Raw genomic sequence first — 25,474 nt, 5'->3', positions numbered from 1 at the left:
GGGTCCCTTCTGCCATGCAAGGTGACGTCTTCCCACTTTTCAGGGATGATGATATGGATGTCTTTTCAGGCCATTATGCTGCCTGCCATGTGGCCTTTCTAACGTCCCTTTGAGCTTCTCAATCCCAAGACTCCGTGAGCACCTGCTGTCACTGACCCATGGCTCTGTCTGTCTTTGTTCTTTCAGAGGAAACGACGTTTGAAGCAGGAGTGAAAGTTCAGATCCACAGTCAGTCTGAGCCGCCTTTCATCCAAGAGCTGGGCTTTGGGGTGGCTCCAGGGTTCCAGACTTTCGTGGCCACCCAGGAGCAGAGGGTAAGTTCCTGGGCTCCCTGGATCAGTGGTCCCGGGCCCACACCAGCCGCCTGCAGACCCATGAGGAGGGGAAGTGGGACTCCCACTCCTGGAAGACTGAGCCTTCAGGAGGCCCGAGCAGGGCTGGGTCCAGGAGAGGGGCTGACCCAGAAATTAGAGAAGGGTGTCAGCTAACCTCTGTAACCCAATTGTCGGTTCCTAAAATTGGGTGTGAGAGAAACCTGAGTTACTTTCTTTTTCTCTGAATTGGTTGGGGTTTTTTTCCAGAACTTTCTGGGGGCAAAAAAAAAATCTCTCGAGAGGGCAGGGGATCAGTGGATGCCAAGGGAACCTGCTAGCCAGTGTTGATACGACTCACAGTGATCTACAAAAAGGAAAAGGGATGGGGGCGTCGCTCTCATAAGAGTGTAAGTGGAGGGGAGTCTCTTGCGCCCGTTCCTGCCCCCTCTCTCTGGCTTCACACCAGGGAGGTGACCCTCCAGCCGGCTAGGACTGTTACATCAACTCTGCGTGTCAGGGGCGTGAGGACTGGAGCAGCCTCATGTCTGACGTGGGTTTCACATCTCAGAAGGGAGAACTTCACAAATCCTCAATAGGGAGGAGGTCTCAAAGCAGGACTGCAGACAGACACAGGGACACTTTCCCTTCTCTTATTTCCTGGTTTACCTGGAATAAACACTGGAGAGACTATGAGTCCTAAACCAGATCATCTGAGACAACCCACCCTGGGAGGCTGAGGCAAAGAGAGAGGTCAATGAGTGGTGGGAGCATTGGGTTTAGAGGGTGAGGAAGGGAGAATCAGAACAGTGAATAGTCAGCAAAGAGATACACATGCAACTTATGTGCTCAGCTGTTTCTAAAATTGGGCTTAAATGTCATCTGTCATCTGGTACTGACCACAGCCCTTTAGCCACTTTATAAAATGACCTTCTGTATTAGAAACTGGTTTCATTTTTTTTAACATTTATTTATTTTTGAGAGAGAGAGAGATCAGGGGAGGGGCAGGGGATCCAAAGCGGGCTCTGTGTTCACAGCAGAGAGCCAACGCAGGTCTCGAACTCACAAACCGTGAGATTATACCTGAGCGGAAGTCGGACGCTTAACCGACTGAGCCACCCAGGCGCTCCTAGAAACTGGTTTGAAATCTCTAAGCGAGTTATGCTTTTGAATCTCTGGGAAGGCATTGATGGTGTGGGGCCCCCAAACTGTTCCCTGTACTTAATGCCTGGGTACTTGTTGAAGGCCAAGATCAGCCTCCACTGCAGCACACAGTGGTGGGGATGTTGGCTTTGAGGCAAGGGCAGAGGCGGCTGGGAGCCTGGCTGGCCTCCACAGGCCCCAGAGGCTGAGGCAGGTGGGGAGAGCAGAAATGAGCATGCAGGGAGGTGCCAGGTGGGACCAAGTGGCACAACCAGAAAATCTCATCCTTAAGGGCAAAGAAGGAGGACAGGAAGCAGACAGCCAGGGGCCAAGTTCAGGGCTGAGGATTTGAGTTGGCAAGGGTGAGAACATGGACTAATAAGTCAAGGCATGCTGACGGACAGACAGCCCTGGTGAGCCCAGAACCCAAGCTGTTAGCCTCATGGGCTTTCGAGTACTGCCAGCGATAAGCAAAGCCCAAACACTAGTTAAAGTGACAAGGACAGATTTTAATCAAAAATAAGTTTGTCCCCCATTGCAATAGGGACAAGGGTTCAGCATGAACGGGACTCAACGTGCGTTTGTACAGAGATGACTGGGCATTTTAAAGAAAAGGGAGGGGAAAGGGAGGGGACCAGAGGGGCCTGGAGCAGAGTCAGCGAAGTGAAAAATGACAGCAAGCAGGAAGGGGACATTAGTCCATGTGAAGCCCACCTGGGTTGCTAAGTGGCGCTTGCCAAAGTTAGGCTCCTATCTGCCCACAAAGACAAGGAGACAGGCCCGATCTTCAGGTACTGGCTGGAGCAAATAGTAGAATCTTTTGGCAGGCTTGAGTTTTCCCAGGCAAGGATTTACCCTCCATTAGTGACACTAAAGATATTTCTGGGCTGGGTGGGAAGCTGGGGCTCAGGACTTCTAAGAAACCACGAGCCTCTCTCTCTTCCCAAAAAGAAACACAGGGACTCCCCATGGTGAACAGGACAGGACGCGGGGACCACACATTCCCAGCTTCAGAGAACAAATCCGTTGTTTGCTTTGAAGTGTATTCTCAGAAAAGCAGCCTCATTCATAGCAGTATGGTTATGATTATTATAACTAATAATAAGATATTTGGTTAAACATTTTACAAATCTTCAAAGCACTTCTGCATCATCTTATTTCCTCATTTCATTCATATTAATAGAGAAATACAAAAACACATCCCAGAGCTAAATCTAAAAATAAATTATGTTTACATGTATATAAAAGAGCATATTCATAGGAAATAAGATTCGAAGGAAATAAGCCAAAATACCCACAGTGGGGGAATTTATGAATGATTTATGCTCTTCTCTGGGTTTTCCACATGTTTTATAATGTGGCTCTTTGTTGTTTTTTTTTTATTCACTCAGCAAATATTTGTTGAACCCCAACCATAAACGAGGTGGTGGAGATACAGAAGTGAACAAAACAGACCCAGTGTCTGTCCCCACAGAGCCTACGAACTAGTGGTTTCTTTCACAAACAACAAATAATAAATTATATTCAGCCCTATATAACTTGGGGATTGGTGCCTTTAGTATGTTCTCATTCTGCCATCAGTATCCAGCTGACCAGGTCCTCAAACACTGCATTTCAGTGATTCTAAGAAGTACCATTGACTTTTGGGGGCGCCTGGGTGGCTCAGTCTGTTGAGCGTCTGACTTCAGCTCAGGTCATGATCTCACCATCCATGAGTTCGAGCCCCATGTGCTGACAGCTCAGAGCCTGGAGCATGCTTCGGATTCTGTGCCTCCCTCTCTTTCTGCCCCTCCCCTGCTCATGCTCTGTCTCTCTCTGTCTCAAAAAAAAAAAAAAAAAAAAGAGGTACCATTGACTTTTGAACAACATGGGGGTTAGGAGCACCAACCCCGGGGGCCATTGAAAATCTGCATATTAAATTTCAACTCTCCAGAAACTTAACTAGTAATAGCCTACGGTTGACCAGAAGCCTTACAGATAACAGAGTCAGTTAAGACATATTTTGTATGTGGTATGTATTCCATCCTGTATTCTTACAATAAAGTAGGCTAGAGCAAAGAAAATGTTAAGAAAATCTAGGGAAGAGAAAATACTTTTATGGTACTGTGCTGTATTTATCAAAAAAAAAAAAAAAAAATCCTCCTGTAAGTGGACCCACGCTTACCTGTATTGTTCAAGAGTCTCCTGTATTTTTTTTTTTTCACATTTTAACATTTCTGAAATCGGGATTTGTTTCTCAATCAGCTGCATCTGATAGTTAAAATTGGCGGTGCTTTTTCTTTCTTGGTGGCGGATAAAGTCATGGTTCCTCTTACAGCCTGTAGTGGCTACGTTGTCCCCATTCCAGGATTCTGCTGCTTCGGCTCAAAGCTCAAGGGAATCTTGCAAGAAGGACAGGGGTGACAAGACCGTGGGGGAACAGGAGACCCTTTCCTAGAAAGTTGGTGTGAATCACGTGAGGGAAATTGACTCCTGAGTGAGCGCACTAAGAGGCACTGGTGATGTAAAGTACCATGAATCCCTTTGTGAATGGGAACGTCCTCTTGCGTGGTAAAAATCAGCCCACCCGTACCAAATTATGTACAATCTTCCTTTGATATTTTTTCTTTTTTTTTTAATTCCAAAAGAGCACATAATTGCACTGTAACCCGGACCGAAGATTACTCTTTTAAAATCAGTATTTGCCCTAAACCCAATTAAGCCAAGATATGCCCCCCTGCCTTCCTGGACAACCGGGAAGCCAACCTGAGAAAGACTCCTCTGATCAGCTCAGCTACTGTAGGAGCCCCTGCACGATCCCAGGACATCACCACCAGACACCCACACAGTGGGATGATACACTAGAGCAGAACTAGAACCCTGGAAGGGTAGAGTAATACCACTCACCTCTGAGCACATGCTTCCTGCCAGGCATTGAGCACCCAGAGACACTTGACATGCATTATTTCATTGAACCCCCCTCAGCAACCCCAAAAAGGGGATAATGTTATCTCCATGTTCCAGATGACAGAGCTGCGCAGTTCAGTAACTTGCTTAAAGGTTGCATCGTAGGGGAAGAGCAGGGCTCAGCTTTGAGCCCAGATCTATCTGTGGAGAGAAAACCAGACTGGAAGCCCAGAGGCCTGGAGTCTAGACCTGCTCCCCAGGTCTGGGGGGCAGAACCTGGGTTCCTGCTAGTGAGAAGCAGGAGCGGGGTAAATAGCATTCCTAAAACTTCAGAAGAGGGGTTCTGGGCATGCTCTTTGCTCGTGCCCCTTTGTCAACCCACACACGGGGTGATCACATTGTTACCCTACCCAAAACTCTCAAATTCCTGCACTTCCCACAACTTGCAAGAACTCAACCCTTAAGAATGGCTTCTGATGGTTGACCAACATGTACCATACACCAGCCAAACACTCAGCGGTCTTCGATGCCTGCATCGTGCATTTGAACCCATTGTTCCCTCTGCCCAGCACCCCGTCCTTGTCTTATCTACCTGGCAAAGGCCTATTCACACTTCCAGATACAGCTCAAAGATCACCGTCTTTAAGAAGACTTTCTCTGTCCCATCCTCCGACCCCCAAGAAGCAGCTAGTTGCTCCATTCAACACTCTGTATATTCATTTATTCCTTCAACAAATATTCACTGAGCACCTCTTGTGTGCTAGGTAAATGAAGATGAGCAAGACCCACTCCCAGCCTTGGAGCACTGACAGAATGAGGTGGGTTTCTTGGCAATTTTGTCACACTCCTATGAGACACAGAACTCTCTGTGGGACTTGACTTCCCCTGGTGCATCACTGCTCCTTACACCTTGCCTTTTAAGAACTGACTTCTTCAGCCTCCATCAGGCCTTGTCCCACCGCAGACAGGGAGCTCCCCAAAATTCTATACCATCAGTGCCTTGCTTATGAATGAGCTCAGTAAATGTGCATTGTTCAAAGAATGAGTGCACTCTCGTGCCCAAATCTGTACCCTCTGCTCAAATAGCACTCAAGTGCTGTACTCTAATGCTCTCCCTGACTCACCCCTCCCACCCCTGCCAAAACTCCCATGCAAATGTGCCCTGAGGGTTCTTCTCCCTGAGGCTAAGCCAGCCTGTGATAGATGATATCTGTATCATTCTGGCAATATACTCACAGACCCTAATCAAATGGAGAGCTCATGAAATGGGTCAGGTAGAGACCATCTGTGTACATGAGAGTGGATGCAACAGATGAGAGGGATGGGACAGAGCTCTGGAATTTGGGGAGAATCACATGAGTGAGCGAATAGATGTGCAAATGCAAAGCTAGGAATTCCGTGTGGTGAGAGCCCGAGACTAACTGTCTTCAATGTTGACATCACCAGTCAGACTCTTTGCCCTAATTTAAGGTGATTGCTAATCCTGATGGAACTCTCAGTCATGATTTGATATCAGAAGATTTTTATCATATCCCGTCCCTGCCTCAAAGGGCCTGGTGGTAACTTTTGTTTTCTAAATATTCAAATATTTATTCAGCCATTTTGCCTGTACCTCTTGGTAGGTCTGAGAATGAATCTGGAGATCCTGGGCAGTCGGGTGGCCATCAGCCCCACTGTTCAGAAAATTTCCTGGAAAACTTGGTCCTGGATTTATATGTCAAGGTTTCAGAAATGCCTTGGGGAGCCAGGGTTGAAAATCACTGGCCAGAGGTATCCTGTTCTCCCCAAGAACCCCTTCCACTACCACTCGTTAGCCCCTGGGAACGAGAAGGGTTCCAATCCCAAAACCTAGACTCTGTGTTGGTTCCTCACTTGGGGTGTATCCAAAGTACCACGAGAACGCCCATCAGCACACCATACCGTACATCAAGCAACTGCCTGCTAGCCTGTTTAGGGCTGTAAATAAAGGTATATACAAATGTTTGGGTCCTGCTGGGCCCAATTAGGTCATTGGCAGGATGTGTGGGCCCAGCTGGCTCTTGCAGAAGCTTAAGCCTTTGCCTTTAATGTAGGTTGGCCACACTTCCAACATTTGGAGGGAATCCTACCATGGCTCACAATAAGAAACAGTCTCCCCTACCCTACCCCCAAGTAAACAGTCTCAGCTGTTGGGCAGGGTGCCCCCGTCTGCTCTTGACAGCTCCTCTCAAGCTTCCAAATACAACTTCCTAAGTGACTTTCAAAAGAGAAGACTCATTTGTCAATCTGACAGGCAGACCCGTGGCCTGTAGTATCTGCTTAACGGTTCCCATTAGAAATGGAGGCTTGCCCATTTGGTCTTTTCAAGGCAGAAGAGAGAACTTGTTATACACGCCTTCAGCAACTTCCAAACTGCCAGAGCTGGAGCCACAGGAATATGGCAGCATCCGATTCTGCTCCAGAAAACACCAGGGAGGCACCGGGAGGCGAGAGAGCCTGCTGTGTGGCCATTCTCTCCATGGTTAACAGGGTACCTTGTTTCCCATAAATAGATAAAAATAATATCCAACTAAGCATTTACTAGCTAGCTACTTAACTGCTTGTTACCACTTAGCCTCTAAAACAGAAAGTCCTCCAGATCCCCACATGGTTTTTCCAATAGGTTTTCACCATTTTTTCCTACATGATATGAGGGCTTGCTTTTATCAAGGTGGAGGTGATGGCAGGGGGTGGAGGAAGGAGGAGAAGCCTTGTTGATTGGCTAGGATGAACCAATATCTAAGCCCTGTTGGGGGAATCCGAAGATGAGTCCACAAAATAGGCTCAAGTCTTGTAAGAAGATGAAATCACTCTACCCTGCCTCCCCTCTGTCTTGGCGCCTCTCCCTCTCCTCCCTTCTCTAACAAAGAGACTCCAAAACACTCTGGACACCTGTCTATCCTTTTTCACCTCCCTTATACTTCCCAGCCCACCTCTGGTGCTCCATCAAAACTGTTCTTCATAGGTGACCTATGAAATCTTTGTGGCCAAAGTCCATCTTTGTTGATAGGGATACTCCTCACTCCTCAGTTGTTACCCTACCTGGTTTCTCAGTGGCAAGTGAGCTGTGGACCATGCCCGCCTGAGACACTTGTCCCTCTGGTCTGGCTTCCTTCTTAGTCCTCTCCATGAGCAGTTCTTTCTCTGTTCACACCTTCCATGATGGATTCCCCAAGACGCTGTTTCTGTCCTCTCCCAACCTGTAGTCTCCTTGAATGCACTTGCCCCTGACCATGACTCTCAGAGGCTACTCCCAACCAAGGCACTGCTGAACCCCTCCCAGCAGAGTCCCATGGGCATCTCAAATCAACAGTCTAACTCATCCTCTTCCCCACCCCATACATGCACCCCAACACTGCTGATCCCCCAACCCTATAAGTGGTCTGAGTACAAATATGCATTCACTAGAGAGTGACCTTGTACCTCCTTCTTCTCATCTGGAAAATGGGAATGACGGTTCCTATCTCAGAGGCTAACTAGAAGACTGAGTGAATGCCTTCATGTAGAAGGCATACAGTAAGTGCTCAGTGGATGCTAGCTATTATTATCTCCCACCCCAAACACTTCTTTAATTCAGTCTTTTGTGATTCCCTACCTAGCCAAGAACAACAGCTGCCTCAGTGGTTATCCCTGCTGCCCATCCAGTCCCTCTGCAATCCATTCTCTGCATCAACATACTCTTTGTAAAATACAAATCTGAGCATCTTCCGGCCTCATTGCTGGATGAAGCCCAGGAGTCTCCCCATGGCCCTTTCTGCTCTGGCCCCTGCCTGCTTTTTCAGCAGCACCCCTCGGCTCCCTAGCCTCCCACATAATGCTCCAGCTACCCCAAACTGTGGGTGGCTATTCCCAAGCATCACATGTTCTCCCCGCTCTCTCCCTGCCAGCAACACCCTTCCCACCCTTTCCTTACCTGACCCTTATGCGTCCTTCAAGATTCAGCTCAAATGTTACCTCCTCCAGAAGGCCATCCTGGAGTATTCTGTGTGAATCTCTAGCATAAAATTTACACATTATAATCATCTGTTTACTTATCTTTCTCCCCTACCAGATTGTGAGCTCTTTGAAAATACGCTTCTCTTCGTTCTGTTCTTTATATTTCAGTATTTTGCATGGTGCCTTACATATAGATGATGCTTGATAAACTGTATTGAATGGAATGAATGAATAAATGGATGCATGAAAGAGAGAGAAAGAGCCTACTTTATCATGCGTCTCTCCTGCTTGATACCTACGAATGTCTTTCCAGGGACATAATAAAGTCCAAGTTCCACATCGTGGCTCCAGCTATCGCCTTACCGATGATCACCCCACTGCTCTCTGGCAGCCACCCTCTGATCCACACACTGCCCCTCACAGGCCTTGAAACTTCCAGCCCCACTTCTGGCTCACTTCCTGCTGAGTCGCTCATTTACTGAACATGTGCTGTGTGTCTCACACTGTGTTAGGCAGTGAAAAGGACTGACCTAATTCTTCTCAGATAGAAGAATCTTCTTCTGTGGAGCATCTGGGTGTCTCAGTCAGTTAAGCGTCTGACTCTTGATTTCAGCTCAGGTCATGATCTCGTGGTTCGTGAGTTCAAGCCCTGCATCAGGCTCTACACTGACAGTATGGACCCTGCTTGGGATTCTCTCCCTCTCCCTGCCACTCCCCTTCTCACTCTCTCTCCCTCTCAAAAATAAATAAATAAATTTAAAAATTAAAAAAAAATCTTCCTCTAGCAAGAGAGGCAGACACTCAATCCATCATAGATTAAAAGTTATATGTGTCTGTGTAATATGCCCCCAATATACTATAAGCTTCTTAAAGGAAAATATCAGCTCTTATAATTCCTAGATGGAAGGATGGATGGATGGAATATTGTAGAAGATCTCTGAGGTCCCCCTTCAGTAATTTACAGTCCATTTAAGCTCTGGTTAGCCTTCAGATTTGATGTAACTAAATTAAACTGCCTTTAACACTAGGAACTAAAGAAAGAAAAAGTCCCCTACTGAGTGCATGGAAAAAAGAGATTAACTGGAAATGGCACTGACAGGGCAGCCCCGTTGGAGTCCAAAGTCTAGACCTTGTATGGTACCCATCCATCAGGGCAGAGCTAGCTGCGACCCTCGCTGCACTGACATCAGATGCTAGTAACTTACTCTCAATGGCTTACTTCCTCCTTGGACCCAGGCAGAGGAAAGGAGGCTCCAATGTCTACTGACTCACCCACTTTATCTTACTCAGGAGACAAGTTAATAAATCAGAATACTCTTTGGTTGGGTCCTGCTACCCAGCATACCATGTTATCTTTTGATTCACAAGCAGCTTGCTATCTGAGCTCTGAACAGTGTCGCCTTGGTTTCTGATTTTTTTTTTTTTAATAAGGGGCAAAAAAAAAAAAAAAAAAAAAAAAAGTCTGTAGAGGACACTTCCATACACAGGCTGAAAGCCATTTCATCTTTTTCTTGCCAACTGGGGAGGTTAGATAATCACAAACAAATCTTTTAGAAATATCAACCATAATGAAGGAAGGAAGAAAGGAATGTAAATAGCCCTGCTGACCTGCACAGCCCTTGGACAGAGGCAGGGGAAGAGAGGTTTGGAAAAGACAGCTCCACCCTATTTTTCCCCTCCTCCTTCACTCTTGAAAAGAACTGTTGCCCGGGGATAGAGAAGTCCCTGCGTTTGTTTATGTTGTGACAAAAGGGCTGGACAGCCCCAGGAATCATTCACTGTAGACTAATAAATCTTAGTGCTGTTCTGTTAGACTCTTCTATCCCCAAAGCATCTCTGGTCCCTCCCCTGCTGAGATCTCTCCCTCTCTTTTTGAACATTTAAAACAGTTTAACAGCCAGGTGGCTATTAATATAATATAATATAATATAATATAATATAATATAATATGTCTAAATCTACCTAGCAGCACAAGGTATTTGCATGTCTTGCTCCATCCAATGAGAGCATGCCCTTTGAGGGTCAGGGCTCCAAAACAACTAGCCCAGAACCCAACGTTGTAAATCAGTGAATGAATGAAGGAGTTTGCAGACTGAATCAATATTGGTTAATGGATTGCTCCAAACCCTGCAGCACATCCTGTTGTGGAAAACAAGAATCATTTCAAAACGAGAGTCATCGGTCCTTGATTAATTGGTCTATGTTTTGAGATTGCACTTGGAGTCCTTAGAATGGGGCGTTTGGCACAGTTGGGTAGCAAAGGACAGGAAGATGGCGTTTGGCCAAGGTCTGTAGGAGAACCCAGGGGACTGCAAAAGGAACAAGCAGAAGGGGAGACGCCAGCAAAGAAGCCACCCATCCCTATGGAGGGCAGACCAGCCAGCTGTTGAGAGAGTAAACTGGTAGAGCCTTTGGGCGGGGAGGTGGGTGGGGACTTGGAGGGATCCATCCGAATAAAAAAGCACCCATCCCCCTTCACCTAGCAATTTCATCCTACAGAAATACTTACAAATGTACCCCCAAGAAGCATGGCTAAAGATCTTTTCTGCAGAGCTGTGTGTGACAGCAAATAATTGGAAACAGCTTCTGTTTCCAATTGGAAACAAATTCTGTTATAAATGTTCATCAACAGGAGGATGATTTCATTGAGGAGGGCAAACGCATGTGCCTTCCCCCACCTCCCTGCAACAGTTAAAGCCGGTAAGAAAGACCTGGAGGTCCCTTGGGGAAAATTTCTAAGACGTATTGGTAAGCGAGAAAAGCAAGTTACAGAACAATACAAGCAGTTTGGTCACATTTGTAGGAAAAGTACTCACATGCTAAACGAAACTCTGTATTTATAAATGCACACGTATGCAAATAGCACGCAGAGAAATTCTGGCAAGATGCCTACTATACTGAGAGCTGCTCAGGGGAAGGCAGCCCAGTTGGGTGTGCAAGATTTTTCACTCTTTCTGGAGCCCTGGAATATTGGTAACGACGGTGCATTTGTGTATTCTTGAATTCGTTGTGCAGTTTTTTAAGGATGTGCATAATACAACTATACATAAACATGCTTTATTGTTTGGACCAGCCTCTAACAGACAGGCTCATATAAAGGGGGATGGGGGTTACTCCTTCCAGCCAGACACAGCCTCCTCTCCAGGCTGGTCCTGTAATACCTTCCCAGTGGACAGCCTCTGTTCCCAGCACATGCAGAAGCCACGGGGAAAGGCCTGCATGCAGTTCTGAAATTTCCCTTTTAGAAAAAAAAATTTTTCCTAATATTGTAAAGATTTTTATCTACTTTTGAAGTTAGTTTAAAAGGAAAAAACACCCACCCCCTACACCCAGGTCCGACAAGAGTGCGCAGTTCCCAAAGATCATTAAAGAGCATGTGCCCAGAACACATCCGCCCTCCATCCAGCGGAATAGATTTAATTAGCTCAGTGATTGGATTGGGCTGATTAGGTTAGATGAGATTGAAGGCTGTCCTTAAGCATTCCATAGCTCCTAAAATTCACACTTGCCTCTCTCTACCACAGTGTCCTCAGGCCTGGGACATCCCTGCTTGACACCTTCTTCCCACCCACTCTAAGACAATGGGTCCTTTAATTCCCCGTGGGTCTCCTCTGGGACTGAGACTTATCCTGTGCAGGCCCCAGTGCCTGTCCCAGGGACCAGTCTGTAATAGGGGCTCAGTCAGGGTTTATTGCATTGAATTGAACAGATCTGAGCCCCCCCCCCCCCGCCAAGCCTCCCCCAAAAGGCCTAAAGGAAGGCAACAGCAGGAGCAGATGGGCCAGGGTAGGATAGCTCCCCGCAATCCCCAGAGTGGTCAGGCTGTTCCTGATGCCAAGCCCCAGATGAGCCCAATCAGCAAGGCCGCTGCTTCTGAGACACAAAGGGGGAAGGATGGCAGGAGACACTGTGGTGTTCAGTGACAGCAGATGGAGAACAGGAGCTTCAGCTTAACCACACAGAGAACCTCAGTCAGAAGGCACACACGCAGGGACTCCTCCCTCTCTGAGGGTACACAGCCTTGGAAGAGACATCAGGGTGTTGGCAAGTCTTTCCAGAAATCATAACTGATATTTATGGAGGCCAGCACCTTTCTAAAGGTGTCATATCTATTATCTTAGGCATGACTCTCAACTCTGATAAGGTAGAAGTAACAGGAAACCATTTTACAGGAAAGCAGACTGGAGCACAGAGAAGTTATGAAACTTGCCCAAGGATGCATAGCTAGGAGGTGGTTCAGCCTGGAATTGGGGTCAGCTTGACACCAAAGCCTTGGACCCCAACCATTTGGAAATGCCGCCTTCAGTTGCCCCGGGGCGTTCTGCTTCTATTCTGGCCAAGAGAACAGGGCAGCCTCTAAGGAACTTAGGGAGAAACCAAGACATAGAAGGAGGCCTCCCCCTGGGCAGGTGCTGTGAAAAGACCCAGGTGCAGGGGAAGCAAGTCCAGCTCCAGAAATGGAAAGTACTAGAAGGCCTAGGGAGAGGGGAGAAGGCCATGCAGACGAGGTCAGCACAGGCACAGCACCTCCAGAATGGATGAGAGAGGGGCCCAGCCAATGGCAGCTGCTACCATGGGTCCCGGGGGCGTGCTTCTGTTTGGGCTTTTCCAAGAAGATCTTAATCCATGCTTCCTGGAGAAAATTGCTGGGGGATGGAACATAGTCAAACAAGAACCCATAGAAGCCCCACTTAGAGGAAGGAAGGGCTATGCTTTTGGCACCTTTCCTCGCAGTTTTCTGTCTGTATGCTTTCTTGTTTCTTTCTGCTTAGTTAGGGCTCTGCGGCTGGCAAAGAGCAGATGGCCTTAGAGGCTCGTTCAAAGAAAGGGCTGTGGTGGCTGAAGGCTGCAGACAGACACGCACGGCAGACACAGCACAGAACCCAGGAGCTGCTTCCTCTCCTTCCTCCACTTCTGTGACTCTCTCCTCCCCCCTCTCCTCTTTTCTCCCCTTACCCCTCCTTCTCTTTCTCCCCTCCCTCTCTTTCCCTCTCTCCTCCCCCCTCCCCTTTCTTCTCCCCCTCCCCCTCTCTCTCCCTTCTCCCCCTTTCTTCCTCCCTTCTCTCCCACTCTTCCTCTCCTCTCCCCTTCTCTTCCTCTCCCTCTTCTCTCCCTCTCCCCCTCTTTCTCCTCCTCTCCCTCCCTCTCTCCCCTCTCTCCCTCCCCCTCTCCCTCTCCCTCTTCCTCCCTCTCCGTCTCTTTCCCTTTCTCCCTCCCCCTTCCCTGCCTCTCCCCCTCTCTCCCTCTCCCTGTCCTCTTCTCTCCCCCTCACCCTCCATCTCTCTCTCCCTCTTTCCTTCCCTCCTTTCCCCTCTCTCCCACCCCCTCTCTCCCTCTCCCTTCCCTTCCCTCCCTCTCTCTCTCTGTCTGTGTCACTCCTTTCTTCTTCTCTCCTTTCAGAGGCCACAAGTGAATGATGTCTTTGTGTGTGTGTGTGTCTGTCTGTCTGTCTGTCTCTCTCTCTCATCATTCATTTTTTTTTCTCTCCTTTCAGAGGCCACCAGTGATGTCTCTGCATCTCCCCATTCTCTCTCTGCTGGCAGGCCCCCAACCCTGCTTGCAGACTTGCACTTGGTTTTGCCTCCTTGTAACCCCTGCTTGCACAAAGCCCAGGGTGGCTGGGTCCTCTCAGTAGAGCATTGGGTGAGGCAAGTTCCAACAATCACCTCTCATCCAGTGTTCACTGGACTCTGATGCTGTTTACTCCTTCCGCCCCTCCTCCTCATATCCCACAAGCATCTCCTGTCATAAGGAGATGTCTGTAACATCGTCAGAGCGTCCTATCACAGTCAGCAGGTGCAGCTACCAAAGCTGCCTCCATCCTCCCCAGTTCTTAGACTCTCAGGACCACTGTCACACCGGTGACCTGTGGGAGCACCATGTGCCAGCTACTTTATCCGGCTGGCTGAACTACCTTGTAAGATAGGCTTCCTGGTGCCCATTTCACAGATGGGTAAACTAAGGCTTAGTGGTAGAGAGATGCAGTTGAAAGCAGACCTTGGAGCTTCTTTCTTACCTCCCCACCCTGCGTCTGAGCTCACAGGCTTCCAAAGGGGCCAGAGCCTTTGACCACTCCTTGTGGGCAGAATTCCTGCTCACCGAGAGGAAATGAGACCCTCAATTAAAGAGAATTCATTTCAGACCTCCACATCCCTTCCTAATGCCAGCTTCCTTTGAATATGACTGATGTTGCTTTACTTTACAAGCTCTTAAGAAGCCACTTAATGGTAGCAACCTACTTCCTGAGAGAGAGCAAACATTGCTATTATGGCTATTCCCCTAGGCTTATCCATACCTTCAATATTCCTAACAGAAATAAGGATGAGTCACTGTTGAGATTTTCCAGGGAAACACATTCCTATTTTGTCCACACACCATAGCAACAGCCAAAAACCACAGGAATGCACCGTACACACCATGCATCTAGGCAGCACAGGGGCCCGCCTGGGGCTGCCCTGCTTTCCCTCGTGGTTTTGAGCAGGGAACTGGATTATTCATCCTCTTCCCAGTGGGGAAACGCATGTGTCATTACAGATGGGGCAGGAAAGCTGAGATCCCTGCCTGCAGCCTTGCCATGAGGGAGAGAAGCAGCAGAAGTACCAGCCCAGCGCAGAGGACAGAGGCCCTGATCCTTGTCCTGACTCGGCCATTCCTTCTTAACATAGCCATGGGCAGCATGCTGTCCCTCTCTGGGCCTCGGCCTCTACCTGTCAAGTGAGCGAACCGTGTCTATTTATCTCATTCGGCTCTTGCAAGAGTCAGATTTGATCATCACCAGGCAAGTGCTTCAACTGTGAAGTGACTACATCACTCTTTTCTAGATGGAGAAGGGATGGCACGTAGTAGAGTCACGCACACCTGATTCGAATCTGCTTTTTACCTGGGAAAAAATTCACCCCCTGGCACTGAGATGGCATGTGGTGGTGGGTTTTACTTCTCATCCAAAACAACCGGAAAAAAAAACAAAAAACAAAAAATATATATGAACCACAGCTTTCAAGGGTCCTAATGTTAGACAGCAAAGAACTGTGATCCCAGAGAGATGGGAAACAAAGCAGTGAGCCCTCTGACTGTCCCAGCTTACATCCTTCAGAGTCTCTAGGCCACAGTGTATGGAGGGGTCCAGGCAGAGCCCCCACGGACTTCCTGAGTTGAGGACATGCTGAGTCCAGGAAGGCCAAGGCAACTAGGGTTCACAGGACAGAGTGCCAATGAGGAGAGGACCACACCCAGAGAGAAGTCCAAAGACCTACAGAGGGTCCCCCTCAGAATCCGAGCTCTCTATGGGATGTGCATATGAGGAAACTGCCCATGGCCATGGAAAGAAGGAGCTGAGAGGCCTCAGGGGAACAGTGTACAGCACTCATACAGAGCTGGGGATGTATGTTTCCCTACCGGCCAACCTGGAAACCCTCATAATTCACAGCACATTGTGGGGAGTAGCCGAAAAGGTCTTGCATCAGTAGTGGCAAATAATTATCTCTAGACTAAAAGCTGCTCCGCTTCCAGCTAACAAATCCTAAAGCAAAGTCCAAAAGGGTCAAACTATTTCCAAGTAACTTAATTGTGTCCCAGAGCAAAGCTCGAGAAAATTTATAGAAATACAAAAATATCTGACAGCCAACACGACGAAATTCACAATGTCTGACCCTCAATCAAATATTACCGGGCATGCAAAGGCAGGAAAATAGAACCTATAATAAGAAAAATGATCAATCCATTGAAACCAACCCAGAACTAACACATGTGAGAAATAGCCAGCAAGAACATTAAAACAGTTATAACTAAATCCCATATGTTCAAAGTATGGACATGAAATATATTTAAAAAAAAAACAAATTGAGCTTCTAGAGATAAAATCTACAAAGTCTGAAATGAAAAATATGTTGGAAGGGATTAACAGCAAGTTAAACATTGCAGAGGAAAAGATTAGTTAACTGGAAGAAATAGTAATGAAACAGAGAGAATAAAGAATTTTTGAAACGGAGAGTATCAGTGAGCCATGAGACAACTTTCAAGTGGCCTCACATATGTGTATTTGGAGTTTTTGAAGAGAGGGGAGGAGTGGAAAAAATCTTTGAGCAAATGATGGCCACGTCTTTTCCAAATTTGATGAAAACTATAAAACCACAGATCTGACCAACTCAACGAATCCCAGTGCCAAGAAACATGAAGAAAACTACACCAAAATCACTCAAAATCAGTGATAAGATAAACTCTTCAGAGCATCTGGAGAAAAGTAACTCATTACATACAGAGAAACAAAGATAAAGATGACAGTAGATTCTCATCAGCAACAAATCTATGTGAGAGGACAGTGAGGCACATCCTCACATCCTGAAAGAAGAAAAAACTGTCAATCAAGAATTGTATACCCAGTGAAAATATCCTCCAAAAAAATAAAAACTTTTTCAGACACGTAAAAGCCAAAGCTCCAGTGGATCCATCAGCAGACCTGTATTGCAAGAGATAATAAAGCAAGTCCTTTAGGCAAAAGGAAAATGACACCAGATGGAAATATAAATCCACACAAAAGGAATGAAGACCATCAGAAATGATAACTACACTGGTAAATATATGATTGCTTTCTTATTATTTAAATGTATTTAAAAGATAACTGACTGCTTAAATAATAAGAATGTAGTATGTTTTTTATAACATGTGTAAAAGTAAAATGAATGCCTGCAATCACATTAAACCTAAGAGAGGAGAAATGGAAGATTACTTAAAGGTCCCTAACTACATATGAAGTGTTATATGCCTTGAAGGTAAATAGTGATAAGTTAAAGATGTACACTGTAAACCCTACAGCAACTACTAAAATATCAAAACAAAAAGTTATAGCTAACAATCCAACCAAGGATATAAACGGAATCACAAAATATATTTAATGAGTCTAATAGAAGGCAGAAAATTAGGGAAAAGGGAAAAGAGAAAAAATGGGGCCAAAGGAACACATATAGTAAGATGATAGACTTAAATCTAACATGTCAATAATTGGTTTAGGCACCACAATTAAAAGGTAGTTTGTCAGACTGACTAAAAAAGCAAGTCCCAGCTATATACTGGTTACAAAAAAAATTTTTTAACTATAAAGGTACAAACAGAAGAAAGGGATATAAACATATATACCGTACTCACACTAATCAAAAGAAAGTTGAAATTGCCATACTAATATCAGACAAAGTAGATTTCAAAGCCAATAATATCATCAGGGATAAAGAAGGTCATTTCATAATGGTGAAAGTGTCAATTCCTCAAAAAGACATAACAATCCTAAATATGTATGCAACTAATGGAAAACTTCATAAATACCTAAAGTAAAAACTGATAGGGGTGCCTGGGTGGCGCAGTCGGTTAAGCGTCCGACTTCAGCCAGGTCACGATCTCGCGGTCCGTGAGTTCGAGCCCCGCGTCAGGCTCTGGACTGATGGCTCAGAGCCTGGAGCCTGTTTCCGATTCTGTGTCTCCCTCTCTCTCTGCCCCTCCCCCGTTCATGCTCTGTCTCTCTCTGTCCCAAAAAAAAATAAATAAACGTTGAAAAAAAAAATTAGAAAAAAAAAACTGATAGAACCACAAAGAAAAATATACAAGTCCACAATTATAGTTGGGGATTTCAAAAGCCCTTTCAATAATTAATGAGACGACTAGACAGAAAACCGGCAAGGGTGTAGAAGATTTGACAACGTTCTAAACCAAGTTAACTTAATGGACATTTATGCAGCACTCCCAGAAAAAATGGCAAAAGTACACACAGAACATTTGCCAAGATAGACCACATTCTGGGCCATAAAGCAAATTTCAATAACGTTAAAAGGATTCAAGTCATACAAAGTATGTTCTTTGATCACAATGGAATTAAATTAGAAATCAATAACAAAAGATACATGAAAAAAATCCAAATACTTAGAAGCTAAATAATACACTTCTAAATAATCCATGAGTAAAAGAAGTCAAAAGAGAAATTAGAAGGTATTTTGAACTGAATAAAAATGAAAGTTAACATGTAAAAATTCGTGGATGCCAGTAGAGCAGCACTAAAAAGGAAATTTATAGAATTAAATGCCTATATTAGAAAAAGAAGAAAAGTCTCAAATCAATAACCTCAGCTTCTATGTTTGGAAACCAGAAAAAGAAGAGCAAATTAAACCAAAAGTAAGCACAAGAAAAGGATATAATTAGGATCATAATAGATACCAATGAAATATAAAAATAAAGAAAAACAATGAAGCCAAAAGATGAGTTTTTTGAGAAGATTAATAAAATGGATAAACTTCTAGCCAGAATGATCAGAAACAATGAGAAAAAAACACAAGGTAAGAAAACTAGGAAGGAGAGAGGTGACATCAGTACAGACTCTATAGATATAAAAAGGGTAATAAGAGAAAATTAATAATTTTATGCCAATAAATTCAACAATTTAGGGCTTCATGCAGGGTTGCAATGGCTCAAATTCACTCTTACTTTCTGTAGCCTCTAGGGCCTGCATCTAGGGTGACCAACTATCCTGGTTTGCCTGGAATGAGGGATCTCCTGGGAGATGGGACTTTCAATGCTAAAACTAGAACAGTTGGTCATCCTAAGTGGCATCCCTCTTGTAATTCCACTCTTCCCTCTTTTCTCTTCCCAGTCGGTCACCCGGAAGCCACAACGGCGCACAGGGGGATGCCACCTACCAGGCTTGACCCTGTCCTTGTGCTCTCTGGGTCACCTAAGTGGGCAAGGGTCTTTGCTTGACCTCCTCTCCATGCTGGCCCTGCAGGTCAAAGGCACAGTCTTGTGGGGGCTTTCTGGGACCATGCTACAAATACCCCTAATTAATCAGTCCTTGCTTTGGGCCCAGGCTGCTCTGCAGGGGTTGCTAGGTTCTGGAAAACAGCTCCTTGGGAGGCATTAAAGAAGTGACTCCCAATTTCCAGAATTGGAAGTGGCTTTGAAGGTATTATTGGTCTTGTCCTGGCCCACCTCCATCCCCTCCCTCATTAACCATTGAGCCTGAGGGATGACCTCCTTTCTTTTAAAACTTTTCAGTGTTTCTGCCTCTCTCTGCCCTATCTGAGACCACTGAGGCACTCTGGAAAGTCAGACTTTATAGCCATCCCTGAGCCTATACCACCCTCACTCAAGCACCCTCCATGGCTCACTATTGTCTAAAGAATAAAATATGGTTTCATGATACCAAAGTTCAGGGTCTCGTATGATCCAGGTCCATACTTCAGGCAATGCTCTGTGCCCTGTAGGTTTCTGACTCTGACCTTTGCTTTATTTCTATTTCTCAGAATTCCATCTCCTCTAGCTCCTCAAGTACAAATCCAACACTTCTCTTTGTGCTCACCTTAAATGCCACCTCCTCCAGGAAATCTTCTCAGATGCCCACAGCTGGAAGTGTGGTCTTTTTCTCTGAATCAACTTTGTCTGTGATTCTTGGCACTCTGTGCTGTGTGTGGGAGTTATTCACGCACAGAAGTTCTCTTCACTCCTAGATTCTGATTGGTACTTGACAGCGGCTTCCCCATCGCCCAACCCTTGCCTAGGACTAGCCGAGCCATGACCTGGCCCCATAATCTACCCTCACGAATTCTGTTTCAGCCATCATAAATGGCTTGTCGGTCCCCCCATGGAGCTGTACTTTCTCACTTAAGATTCTAGGCTTTTGCCCATGCTACTCCCCACCTGCCATTCTCTTCCTCCAGAGCTGCGTGGGAACTCAGCCATTGACTTGCAACCTCAAGTTTCCTTCCCAGGCTCCCACCCAGTGCCATGGAGCACCTGCTACCCTGCACTCCCCTGTCTTTGCGTCTCTGTCCCCCCAGTACACTGGTGGCACCTTTCATATGCCCCATCTTCATCTCCCTGATGCCCATCAGAGGACCTGGCCACCCAGGGGGCACCAGCAAATATTTATTGAGCAAATGATTGTGCCGATGACAGGAAGCTCACCACCTCCAAAAGCCTGTCCCAATTTGCTTCATCCTGAACCAACAGCTGGTTCATGTTGCCATGTGACCTTGGAAAGTCACTTTCTCTCTCTGGATCTTCAGTTTGTGCATCTGTAAAATGAGGGAGTTGGATCTGATAGAAAAGGAAGGTACTGCCAGGTTCCCCCTTTTCCAATCCCAGTTCGATGACATTAAGTTTTTAACCTAAAATTTTCAATATTGTTTGTCTGGCCTCCTTAAGTGGCCCATGAGGGTATCCTTCACCTCCAGCCTGAGCCCAGCACCAGGCTGGGTGCCCCCCAGAGCCCCAATGACCACTAGTTGAATAAGTATCAGACCACTCAGGGGTCCAGGATCTCTCCTACTGCAAGCAGGGTGAGAATCCATGCAACATACATGCCAGAGACAGCCATTGTCCCCCAGGTACCGCCTGGATGTGTCCAAGTGATCCTTTCTAACCCTCCTGGCTCACTCATAAGCTCCCGACTCAAGATGTTCTTTACTGCCCCTGAGCAATAAAGCCATCGCCTTTCTGAGAGAGAAGGCCATCAGCTCCCATAGTGAAAAGATACAGCAGGCAAGTTCTCCCAGCCCTGGGGGAGATCCTGATTGGAAAGATGACCCAAGCATCCTGCTATGATGGGGAAGGTCCAGATGAAGGGAGCCCTTCTTCTGTAGGGCAGGAGATGTGTGTATTCAGTGTGTGCTTTAGTGTCCCCTCAGCCCGAGATGGAGCCCCAGCTCTGCCCTTAACCACCTGCAGCATCTTGAACATGGGCCTTAATTTCTCAGGCTTCACCTGTCAAAGTGGAGTGAAAAGCCTGCCAATTTCAAAGGGCTCTTGTGAGGGTTAAATGGAATAAACAATTTTAAGATCTGTTATATAGGTTACTTTTCATTTTACTTCACTTTTGATTCCTTCAATCATATTGCCTGACTTTTCTCACATTTCCATTCCCTCCCCTTACCTTGTTATGCCGCATGAGGCTGTTAATGAAACAGAAACCAATCCCTTCACGCCATCTCTTGCACATGGTAGACATTCGTGAACCCTGGATGAATGAATAACTCCCCAGTCACACCTGGGAGGAAGCATGAAATTGCCCCCGTCCTCCTCCAGGTATCATCTGAGTAGTAATAATTCGTTCCATGGTTTTCAATAGATCTAGAGGTCCTACTATGTGATGTTAATTAATTTCGCCCCCAAACAACCCTGTCCAGTGAGCATGGTGCGGCCCCAAATGGACACCAAGAGGACTCAGTCCCAAACCGGTAAGTGACCAGGCTGTCACTCAAATCCTAGTCCTTCAAATCCACACTTGTAATCACTGCCTGCAGCACCTTGCAAAAGATTTATCATCTTTCCATCTCAGAAGTTATGCACCTACATTAATGTAAGCTCAGAAAAGATAGAATAGAAAGCATAAAAGTTTAACTGCCAAAAGATATCCTGAATTTAATACTTTGGAATATTTTTTCAGACCTCTTTTTCTACACATAGATTTCATAGTTTGGGTCTTGTGTGTGTGTGTGTGTGTGTGTGTGTGAATGTGTGTGTGTTTAGGCCCATAATCATACAGTATAAGGAGGTGTGTATCCCCACTTATTCTGTTGAAAGCATTTTCTCCTTCTTATATACTCTCTGTATCCATCATTGTAATATTTCCATCAAATGGCCATATTATAATTTACTTATTATCTTGCTATTGTTGAGATCTTGGATGGCTTATCTGTTTTTACTATTATAAATAATACCTTGCCAAATATTTTTGTGCACAGAGCTTTCAGATTATTTTCTTAAGCTAATTTTATTTCTTTCCTTAGTTTAGTTTTCCAGAAGGATGAGGTAAATCAGTCAAAGAAAATGAGCATTTGTAAGGATCTTGAAAAATATAGTGCCAATGTATTTCCCCAAAGACTTTCATGTAAAAAAATAAAAATAAAAAAAATAAAGTGGGGAGTAAAAGACCAAAGGAAGATGGATAGTCCTTGGACAGCTGATAGTCACAGACAAGAGCAAACAGGGTGTGCCAGCAAAAAGCTTCATCATGGACTGGGCCATGTCAAAGAGAACCAATAGCAAGAAGCAAAAAGATGTTTTATTACTTCTCAGGAAGGAAAAAGAACCAAAAATAAATACTGCATGTGGATTAGTGAAATAAAGATATTTTCAATCACTCTGAAAGCACAACAAGTGTGCTTGCTTAAAAAATAACACAAGGTGGGGCGCCTGGGTGGCACAGTCGGTTAAGCGTCCGACTTCAGCCAGGTCACGATCTCGCGGTCCGTGAGTTCGAGCCCCGCGTCGGGCTCTGGGCTGATGGCTCAGAGCCTGGAGCCTGTTTCCGATTCTGTGTCTCCCTCTCTCTCTGCCCCTCCCCCGTTCATGCTGTGTCTCTCTCTGTCCCAAAAATAAATAAACGTTGAAAAAAAAAATTTAAAAAAAAAAATAACACAAGGAAATCTACCCTAACCATACAAATCTCCCAGCCTTTTCCAGTCAGCCACAGCTCTGTGCTTTGATAAACAAGGTTTGGGTTCCAACGTTGGGTCTGTCATTGAATAGCCTTGCATCTGGTGGCCTCTCTGCACCTTGATTTACTGATCTGCCATACCTACCTCTCAGGAACTTTTATGAGGCTACATAAGCTTATGTACATGAAAATCCTTTGTAAGATTTCAATCACTTATATGACTTGCTGGTCAAAAGCTAATGTCCTATTCATTATCATTCATGGGACAAGGACCCTCATGGCTATACAGAAGGCATCCCAGCCTAGTTTCTCAATGTGTTTTCAATTTTTTAAATTTATTTTTAAATGTTTGAGAGAAGGAAAGCATGAGCAGTGGAGGGGCAGAGAGAGATGGGGACAGAGAATCTGAAGCAGACTCCGTGCTGACAGCAGAGAGCCTGATGTGGGGCTCGAACTCACAAACCGTGACATCATAACCTGAACCGAAGTCAGACGCTTAACTGACTGAACCCCTCAGTCGTCCCTCAAAATGTTTTCAGTATGCCAGTATACTTTATGTAGTTCCTTTAAATTAAGCTTATATAAATTCCCAGAAGTGACACAAATGCACAAATTTTACTGGAAAACTTAAATTGTGTAAACTAAGGCACCACTTCTGTATCATGAATCTGGGCACGTGCACCCTATGCCCCGTGTCCCCCATTTCCACCACCAAAAAAAAATGGTGCTGGCTCTGATGCATCCTAAAGCTGAGCTGACTTAGCCACTGAGGACCTCAGAACCCCCTCCAGGACCCCCCACAACCCCGAGTCAGCCCTGGAGGCAAGACCACAGACTGGGACCATTCCATTCAGTTCAACCGTGCTAGAAAGTGGGCCCAGCTTGAAAGTGATCTTCCTTCCACTCCAGAGGGTTATCCCAGAAAAGTGTTTGGTTCCCTTGACCAGGAAACCCTTAGAAGACTCTAGGGTTTAATATTTTAAGCTTTCACACCTCTTCCACCTTGGCTTCCGGCTGTTGCCTTCACATCCACCTCCCTGGGCAGGTAGGGAAACAACAGGTGCCAAGAGCCAGGAAGGCACCTCAGGTCATCTGGTTCTTCCTTTTGATTTACAGCTGAAGGATCAGGGTGCAGAGAAGAGCTGTCACACTGCCCTTCCCATCACCCCAATACTAAGTATGAAGTTTCCTGAGCTAATCATTCTCCAACTAGAGTGTATGTCAGAAGCAGAGAGGAAGACGTTAAGTGCACAAACTCCTAGGCCCAACCCTACACCTACTATGTTAGACTCTCTGAACATGGGGCCCAGGAATCTGCCTTTTTAGCCAGCTGCCCAGTAACACAGATGCACCCCAAAGTTGGAAAACTCCTGAGTGGAAAATAGGCCCAGAAGACCCACTTGCCAATCAGTGTCTGGAGGCCTAAGTCATGCAGCTAACGGCCCTAATTTAGCTCCTCCCTGGTACTGCTTCACCCCCTTCCCACCTCCTTAAGCATGCACAAAAGCACACACATTCACCGCACTGGGCCTAGTGATGGTTGGGGATGGAAGTAAGCAGGCAAGTTCAAAATCCCATGCACAATGTGACCACCAACAGATGGTCAGCAGCTTTGGGAGAAGCTCTCTGGCTTCGGAAGTAAACCGTGGGCAGCCGGAGAAGGGCTGAAAATACACCCAGTTCCTTCTGACAACAGCAACTCACCTGCTGGAAGACGCCAGCTCAATGGGCTATGGCATTCCCACGGAATTTAATAGCCTGTCCTGCCCATTAATTTCTTCCGGAAGGCACTCCCTAATGGGAACTACATTGATCCCTGATGAGTCATTCATTGGCCAGTAAACTTTATAAGCAGCCCAAGCCACCCAGCCCCAAACATTCAGCACATGACAGTGGGGCCATCAGGCTCTGTCATGGGGACTTCGGGAACTTAGAGTCTGCAGATAGCCCCAGACATCGTTTCAGGGCTGGGAAATTAAACATATGGGCCCCATTAATGTGCTTATTCCCCCAGAGAAGACTGAATCCTGTCTGGGGATGCTGGGAAGGGGTTATACATCCCTCCCTGAATGGTCAGGAGTGATGGTCAGACAAACAGAATTGCGCGTGTCCCTGTATTACTTGAGGTCCTTGTATTTCCACGTTCGGCTGGAACGTTCTTCCAAGTTCTGCTGTTAATTTCTGCTTAGATTTTCCAACATGGAGTGAACCTGTCTCTCTCTCTCTCCCTGTCTGTCTGGCTCTCTCTCTCTCTCTCTCACACACACACACACACACACAGAGAGACAGAGAGACAGAGAGAGAGAGAAAGCTGTGTGCCTACTGTAGAATCTGTCACTCCCAGTAAAGGCTAAGTGGGGTAGGCTAGTTAGGGCTTTGAGTGAGGAATCCAGGAATAACCCAGAGAACTGAAGTCTAGCCCCACCTCTGCAGCCCACTGTTATGACCACAGGCAAATCACTTGGCCTTTCTGGACCTCAGTTTTTCCACCCTTCAAACAGGTTGGACTAGATTAATGGTTCTCAACCTAGCTGCAGGATTAGAATCCTCTAAGGGGCATTTGGGCCTCACGCCAGAGCAACCGAATCCTGATCTCTGAGGTGAGCCCAGGGCATCTGTGGTTCACACAAGCACCCTTGGGGAATTCTGATGCAGGGTGTGGGTTGAAAACCTCCACCCTGGGTGATCCAGTTCCGCTATTCAGTTAAGTCCACCATTTATCAAGGAAGAGACAAGGCCGAGAGAAGATGGAGTAGCTGCCTTTCTT

At 46.1% G+C, this 25,474-nt stretch overlaps 1 protein-coding gene across 2 annotated transcripts in view; it reads left to right on the top strand.

Moving 5' to 3' along the window:
• The window catches only part of ASIC2 (acid sensing ion channel subunit 2), a 1,016,483-nt gene that overhangs the window by 952,212 nt on the left and 38,797 nt on the right, over window positions 1-25,474 (top strand). For both annotated transcript variants that reach the window (XM_045488090.1, XM_045488089.1), the window contains exon 3: window positions 187-314. In XM_045488090.1, the coding sequence (XP_045344046.1) occupies window positions 187-314 (128 nt within the window). The remainder of the gene's footprint in view (window positions 1-186; window positions 315-25,474) is intronic.

The sequence above is a fragment of the Leopardus geoffroyi genome, chromosome E1, assembly GCF_018350155.1.
Source record: "Leopardus geoffroyi isolate Oge1 chromosome E1, O.geoffroyi_Oge1_pat1.0, whole genome shotgun sequence".
Lineage (NCBI taxonomy): Eukaryota > Metazoa > Chordata > Mammalia > Carnivora > Felidae > Leopardus > Leopardus geoffroyi.
The sequence above is the reverse complement of the archived record's forward strand: the minus strand, read 5'-3'. Positions and strand labels throughout refer to the sequence as shown.